Source organism: Buceros rhinoceros, unplaced genomic scaffold (assembly GCF_000710305.1).
Source record: "Buceros rhinoceros silvestris isolate BGI_N320 unplaced genomic scaffold, ASM71030v1 scaffold16161, whole genome shotgun sequence".
Lineage (NCBI taxonomy): Eukaryota > Metazoa > Chordata > Aves > Bucerotiformes > Bucerotidae > Buceros > Buceros rhinoceros.
Genome location: NW_010396078.1, coordinates 1 through 8,089, shown reverse-complemented (window position 1 = coordinate 8,089; position 8,089 = coordinate 1). Strand labels below are relative to the sequence as shown.

General features: G+C 37.5%; 1 protein-coding gene across 1 annotated transcript; it reads left to right on the top strand.

Moving 5' to 3' along the window:
• Nucleotides 1-1,615: 1,615 nt before the first annotated feature.
• On the top strand, nucleotides 1,616-7,376 carry LOC104488527 (putative inactive carboxylesterase 4; the record flags this gene model as incomplete). The annotated part of the gene is made up of 9 exons (XM_010145791.1): nucleotides 1,616-1,691; nucleotides 2,286-2,490; nucleotides 2,914-3,052; nucleotides 3,311-3,444; nucleotides 3,973-4,126; nucleotides 4,370-4,471; nucleotides 5,317-5,415; nucleotides 5,883-6,023; nucleotides 7,296-7,376. Coding segments are annotated over exons 1-9 (1,131 nt in total), but the record flags the coding sequence as incomplete, so codon positions are not given.
• Nucleotides 7,377-8,089: the final 713 nt, after the last annotated feature.

The window sequence follows — 8,089 nt, the reverse complement described above, 5'->3', positions numbered from 1 at the left end:
GCTTAGTGCTGTCAGAGAGGGGTCAGTTAAACTGGACGTTCAGTGCACAGTGTTCGTGGTTAAAAACAATTCTTTCACCTTTAATTTGAAAACACAAAATGTATTAAAAAAAAAAACCCGGAAACTTAAAGAAACCGGAGTGTAATGATGGCATATTTTAGCTTCTTACGCCCCTCTATAATGGGCTTAAAGCATATACTCCTGTGTCAATATATTAAGCATTTTAGCTTCCTTGCCTTGTGTTTGATTTTTTTTTTTGGAAAAAATTGGCCTGTGTAGGGTTGTTTTTTTTCACACCTGCTGCATCAGGTCATGGTCACGGGTGAGAAGATGTGAACGTGCAGAGGTGGCGAAGATGACACATTTTAAAAGTGGATTTTGTTTGCTTTGCTTGAGTTGCATTTTATTGTTTTTTAATTGCATAAAGAGAGTTCAGTCTGGCAGCACAAGAAGTCCACGTGTGTTGGATTTCAGTAGGAGAACGCGTTCAGCTTAGGTGGCCTCCAGGAATCCTGCTTTTCCCAACTCCTTGCTCCCTGCCTCATGTATGTGTGCATGAATGAAGGTGTACATACACAAACACGTTGAGGTCTGTCTGCTGGGTAAGGTCTGTCTTCCTACTTCACAAGAAGAATCAACAAAAATCCCAGGGCTGTTCACATTGGACTGGAGCAAAAATAACTGTGACAGAAGGGATTTTCCAGAAAGATTTGTGGGAAATAAAATAAATAAGAGACAAATTCTGGTCTACAATGCATATTTGCAGGTGAAATTCATGAGAAATTGGCACTCTCTGTAAAGATAAAACAACCCAGAGACTCAGGAACTTGGCCTGTTTCCGCTGTAGGAAGCTATTTTATAGACAAGGCGAGGTCATGGCTCGTTCCCTCTTTTTTGAGGGCAGTACATAACGCCATAAAGTGTTGGTAAATAGACTTTGCTTTCTGACCCCTGCTGAGGCTGCTCATAGAGAAGAAGCTATAATTTGACCCTCAACTTTAATCTTCCCTTTAATTTTGAAAAATGTGGGAGACCTATTTTTATTCAAGAAGGGATAAAGAACTATTTTGGAGGCTGGAGGCCAATTCCTGATGGAAGGCACGTGTGATGTCAGTTATGGTACAGATGTGCTAGCCCTCATTAAAACTTAACTGTTCTGGTTTGGGTTTTGGGGTGTTTTTTTTTAATCATTACTTTCTATTTATTTGTAAGCTATAATCCTATTTCTGATGAGGTTTTATTGGTTTGGGGTTTTTTTTTACAAAAAATTTAAGGGTTGACAACTCTGGAACCTCTTCAGAGCTTCACTGTTTTCTCTGCCTGTCGGATTAACAGTGGATTAACTATGATTCTACATTTTGTTGTCGTTCACAGATGGTGTTGGGTTGTTTTCAAATCATCCTTTCTCAGGATCAGGTAATGGTTGGGTGTATTACTCTAGGGGATTGTATTTGCACTCTGTATCAAGTACAGCTCCAAAAGTGCTTAATGCAGTGCATGTTCAAGCAGGAATTTAGCGGCACTCCCTACTCAGAACGCCCTCAACAGGGACCTTTGTACCATTCTTGGCCACATAAACCTAGAACACAATCCAGAGTACAAACAGGGCTGAAGAATGGCTCCTCAAAGCCAGATTTCTTTGCTTTGTACCTTTTTTTGTGGTATCGCATTCATCACTTGCGGAGCAGAAGGTGAGATGCAAGATCTGTAATTATTGGTTTTGGGGGACCAGCTGCACTAACAAGTCGCAGTGTATCTGTTTGTATTGCAGTACATCTCATACACTTCTGTTAGCAATCTGCGAAAGAATCCTAATAAGCTTGATGCAAAAATTGCTGGGTTTGTGGGATGGAACCATTTCTGAGATGATTTTATGAAAATAAAACTTTATCTCTTTCTTAAAAGGTAGGAAGCAAAAGCATTTCTGAGTTATCTAAACAGTATAGTTTTAAGATCTTGTTGGATGATAAATTCAGAAAATGTTAATGGTTTTGACAGTTGCTGTTTGTTCTGAAATTTGTTTTTAAGCTTTACACTCTTGCACGGTGACTAAACTATGTCTTCCCGAGCTCTAATTGTCACTGGCAGAGACAGCTATAGGAGTGTTTGGCAGGGGGTGTCTGTCATTGCACAAAAGTTAAATGAAAACCGAACAAAGTTGAAAGGAATAAGCTGAAATCTTCTAGATGAAACAGTTAATAAAAATGCTTCATAGAAAATTCTGTCTGATAATTATGAAGATGCAACTTGGGTTTTGGGTTTTTTTTACCTTATGTGTTACACAGGACAGGATGGTGCTGAGCCAGAAGTGACTATCGCACTTGGACGGCTCAAAGGGAGACAAACAAATGTGAAGGGCACAGACAGACTTGTAAATGTTTTCCTTGGAATTCCTTTTGCGAAAGCCCCGGTTGGATCCTTGAGGTTCTCCCCACCTGAACCACCTGAACCATGGAATGATCTGAGAGATGCAACTTCTCACCCACCACTGTGAGAGCCATTCAGTTCATTTGTATATAGGACGTGCGCATGTTTGTCAGTGATGCCTTGTTTATTAGGGTACAGAGGTGTGGGTTTTGGTAAGGAGCTTGTATTGACTGGTAGTGAATAAGCTGCCGGTACTGAACTATTTCGTAAGAAGTAGGGAACTAGGAATGAAAAATAAATCCTCGGAAATTCCTGTCTTTGGAAATCACATTTCAGTTTATACTGTGCTGGAATAATTTAGCTTTTTAAGTGCAAGGAAGGAGCTGTGTTTTTACAGGTTGCACCGCTAACCCAATATAAGTAACGCAAATTTCCAGCACTCTGTGCGAATTCTGTCTGGGGGGCAAAATAAAGTGTTTGTTTTATCGTTGTTACATTGTTGCTGCTGTAATTATTCCACTAATAGTCATGCTTCCTTTTGTGAAGATGTCCTCAAGATCCGTCCATGATGAAAATAGCTGAAAAAAACTATAAAGAAAAACATATTCCATTCCGAACTTCTGAGGACTGTTTGTATCTCAGTGTTTACAGCCCTGCTGGTTCAAACAAGAAGGACAAGTTACCTGTACGTAAACCCAGTGTACGAATGTGTGGTGCAAGTTTTACACCTAATGATAGCTCTTAAGTCACTTAATTGTTTTTGAAATCGTGATGTTGCATTAGCAAAAATAATATTATGTAAAATTCAAAGTGCACCAACCTAAAATTCAGCTCCCATTGGGCTTCAGTGATTTGAAGTTCCTAATTCTCTGACATTGTCTTTCTTTTTCAAATGAAATCTACCAAGCAATGTATAAAAGAGTCTCGTCCTTTTTTCTTTAAGGTAATGGTGTGGATCCATGGAGGCAGTTTTGTATTTGGTGGTGCTTCTAGGTATGATGGTTCTGCACTATCAGCCTACGAGAATGTTGTGGTAGTGATAATTCAGTACAGACTTGGACTTCTTGGATTCTTCAGGTAAGATAAACTCACTTTTTACAAAATACTTCCTATCATGTTTAAAGCATGTGTAATTTCATTTTCTAAATCAGCCAAACTTCTATACCAGCTTCCCACTGTTACAGTGTTTTAAATGCATGTAGTTCACTGACATCAGGACTTAAGAACATGAAGAAATGTCCATAAATTCTGTCTGCATAACCCATTTGATTGTCGCCTGCTATCAAATCATAGTCACGTTGTTTGATTCTAGATAGAATGTTTGTTCTTGCCTTTCCTTCCATCCGTTGGTGTGTAAAGCAAAAAAATCATACAGTGTCAAGGCCAGGGATCCATCTGTGTATGGGAGAACAAACAGTAGAGGCAGGTAAGTCAGTGGCCCTTAGATCTGACTGTGAAAGGCTTGGGTCAGTAGGCTACACAGATCTTTCCTTGGCCAAATATGACACTTGGTATAAAATGTAAGTAGGTGAGATTTATTGTATTCTGATGTCAGAAGAACTGCTACTCTTCCTGAGAAGTTGGCTTATAATGCTTTTCTTTCAGCACTGGTGATGAACACGCTCGTGGGAACTGGGGATTTTTGGATCAAGTAGCAGCTCTTCGATGGATCCAAGAAAATATTGAACACTTTGGTGGAGATCCAGGATCTGTCACACTCTTTGGCGTGTCTGCAGGATCTTGCTCTGTTTTTGCACATGTAAGCATGCAGTAGATACACTAGAACTAAAGTCTTTAAATTTTTTTTTTTTCAAAAACTCAAATAGTGTAACATTTCATGCTTAATCTGATTTTTGAAAGTAAGATTAATGACACATTGTGCTAAGTCTGGACACTTCCCCTGTAAGCATGTAAAAATGTGGAATTTCCCACTGAATCCAGCAAGCCAGTCAAGCATAAAGTAATGTAGAATAAATACTTTCTGTTCTTCCTTTCTTGGCAGGTTTTATCTCCTTTGTCTAAGGGGCTCTTTCATAAAGCAATATCAGAGAGTGGAATTCTAATACCCTCTGATGAAGAAATACTTCTTTCAACAGATCTTAAGGTAGGCTCTTTTTCGTTTTAAAGCTTTTAAAACCTAAAATAGGCGATTTCTTATATCTGGTAAGTTGGTGAAAAGAGAAGAAGGAATAATCTTACTATGCAACATAATCTTATTATGCAACAAAGTTCATAAAATTTATTCTCATGCCGTATCTATAAATATATAGATTAGCACTAAGTAAATGTTAATGCAAATCTATTTATTTTCAATCTTGTTTGGTGTTGGAAATGGATTGCACACTTATGCGATTATAATATCTGTGGATATTTTCAGTTACACACATGCCAGGTTAATCCATTTTCATTCACACTGTAACTTATACAGTAACTATGGCATTTATTATGGAAAGTTCAATTAGAATCCAGAATAAGCATTCAGGTTTTTTTCAGCTGTGGTCTTTTATGGAGGGCCTTTTTCTGAAGTAAGATAATTTAAAAAAAAACAAACCCAAAAAACTAACATTTAATTCCTCTCTATAAGTACTTTTAAATTTCTCCTCCTGAAACAGCAAGTACTAATAATATATACCTCTCATAAGCTGATTTTCTGAATTTTCTTTCCTTATTTGATTTCTATTACATCCTCATATTATCTCTACAGCAAGGTTTGTTGTAGAATAGTGAATGGAAATATAGCAAGAAAGGGAAGTATTCCAGAAAGATTTTGCTTTGTGATCAAACTGTAGTATTTCTAGTAAAATAAAATACTTGAAGACCTATCAAGCTCACCTAAATGTGCCCTTAAATAAAACTATTAACAGTACTATATATAATAATTTTCTGTCTGTAAATTCCTTAAGGACCACCTCAGAGCTAACAGTTCTTGCCTTTGTTCATAATTTTCAGAAAATCGCAAGTATATTTAATTGTGAGACGAGCAGTTCACTCTCAGTGATAAACTGCTTGAGGAACCAGGAAGCAAATGATATAGTCTTAAACACTACGGTAGGTGGAAGTTCTCTTCGTAACAGGTTTTCTTAATGGCATGCTGGCAAAACTTCAGCTCGACCTCTGACTGGAGTTTTGTTGGCCTGTTCCAAAGCTGATTTTCCTCAACTTTTGTCAAAGTACCCCCTAAATATTGAAGTAATTTCACATAATTTCTCTTTGGAATTTCCATAGCACCTGTAAAGTTGTGAGCGAGACTCGGGCATGCGTATGTTTTAATGTCAGTTAGAAGCAGCACAGGATCAGGAAACCATTACTCCATACCATGCCCCAGCCAGGTTTGCATTTTATACTCTTGTGCCAAACCGTAAATTTATGTTATGGTGTTTGTAGATACTCAGATTTCTTAAAGCCCTTTTTTTTTGCATTTGGAACATTAAATGTGGATATTTTATTATATGATTTGAAGGAAAAATGGAAAATACTCTTAACAAGTAATTTGATCTTCTTTTCTCCTCCTTCAGGAAATCTCATTCCTACCCTTAGTTTTGGATGGAGTATTTCTTCATAAGTCACCTGAAGATATATTGGCTGGAAAAGAATTTAATGCAGTCCCACTTATGATAGGAATCACTAACAATGAATTTGGCTGGAATATTAGATCGGTAATTTAATGGCTATTCTTCATTTTATTTGAACATTTGTGTTAACTGGTGCAGCCAACTCTGAGAAGGTGTTTGCTGGTAGGACGCCTTGTAAATACGGCCAAAAGGCTTTGCATTGTTGGAAATACAAATGAGGTAAACTTTGCTTGTATTCTGATTCTGCGGTGACCCAGAACCAGCTCGTCACAAAACAGTGAGACAGGATTCATCCTGAAAGTTAAACTACATGGACATCCTTGGCACAGCAATTTTATACAGTATTTTCTTATGCTAAAATTTCAATCCCTCCTCTAGGCACAGAGAGGAAGAAGAATGCGACAGGCAAGGGCTTATTACTCAAAGAAAAACAAAACCAGTCCTTTTCCCCACAACCCGTAGTATTCAGGATTGATACACAAAATGTTTTAAAATGTGACATTGATCACCTTAAACGGCTTACCCTGAATGTCATTATGAACTCTGACTGCTGTTTGTATCATTGCCCCGTGTTCCTCGTTACCATGCAGAAAGATCTATTGTTTGAAAATCTCATGTGAGGACTGAGTATGGGGATGATGCAAGTGTCCAGCCCATTCTAAGTGCATAAATCCTTTCTTATATGAATTCCATGGGTAACTCCAAAAAATGAGCAATTGCACAAAACTGCAGGAGGTGAATTTGTGTCCTCTCTTTTCCTTCTTGTCTTCATTTCTTAAGTATTCATGTTCATCTATGTAGTACAAAGCATTTGTTCTGAATTTATATAGTAACTGTTTGTTTTGGGAGTGTGCTGGTACTGAGTCCAAGAGGAAAACTGTAAAGGGAAAGCTGTTCTAATTAATTTTGCAGACAGAAGAGTTATTTTATGTAATGCTACAAAAGAGGAGGAGCATTGCCTTATCTTTACTTCAGAAAGTTCAAACAATTGGACTAGAAACAGAGAGGCTGCCCATTACTTTTAAGATCTCCCCTACCAGAGGGAAAATAAGCCCTTGAGACAGAAGAAGCCTTTTGCTTCAATTCTGCCCTAATGCTTTCTAGTCTTACAAATTGCTTAACAGTGTGTGTTAAGGATAACTTCTTAGTATAAGTAGTTAATGTAGAAGCCTTCACCAAGGAATCATTTATGCAGTAAATGCTAGCTTTTCAAGACAGCTGCTGCATTGTACTGCATTTTTGCAAATGATATAAACAAACACCACTAGTAAGAATAAAATGGAATAGTGTAGTTCCAATGTTAAAAATATTGGAGAAGTTGAACTGAGTTAATAACATTACTTTTTTTCTGTGCAGACATCAAGAATGCCAGGTGTGAAGGAAATAGGAGATAAAAAATCAATCATTTCTACTTTAGAGCTTGTGTTACCGATGGTCGTAAGTACTGTTGCACTAATCTAATTTGAGGAGTGACATTTCTTTGTCATGCATATAAGAGATGTGTGAAATTTGGTGTTTTCTAATTGCATGCTTGAGTCCTAGCGTTCCTAAGACTTGATGTCATGTCATGTTATGTTTTGGGGGGAGTCCCAGCAAAGCTGACTGGACTACAGCATACGGAGTTACACAGAAATAGGATGGAGTCAGGCCTGGGATTTGGGGAAAAGCCTTTTTCCTTCTAGACCTTGGAACCAATATTTTTGTATTAAGTATTTGTATGTAGGATAACTGGAAGAGTGTCCCTAATCTTATGGTATCTGATGGCTAATCTGGTTGATAGGTTTCAAGGAAGGATTTTTCAAGATGTTTACGTTAAATTAAATGTAACTTTAAAAAATTAGGACTGCAAAGTAAATACTTTAACTGTATCTCTCAAACAGCAAATTCTGTCACTAAAAACATAAGCTGTGTTTGGAGACCCCATTGGTCTTGCCCTATAGTCTAATGGTCCATAAATCTTTCAAAGACTCAGAATTTGCTTTTGTTATTCCTATCTCTTTTCTCCTGAAGAAAACAGAAGCCAAAGGTATACCCAAAGGTATATATTTTCAGGTATATCCCAGAAGTCAATAGATATTCATTGAGTCCTATAGAGCTTTAACCCGTATAAATCTGCTGCAAATTTGACCTGAGGTGGTCTGGGTTTTCAT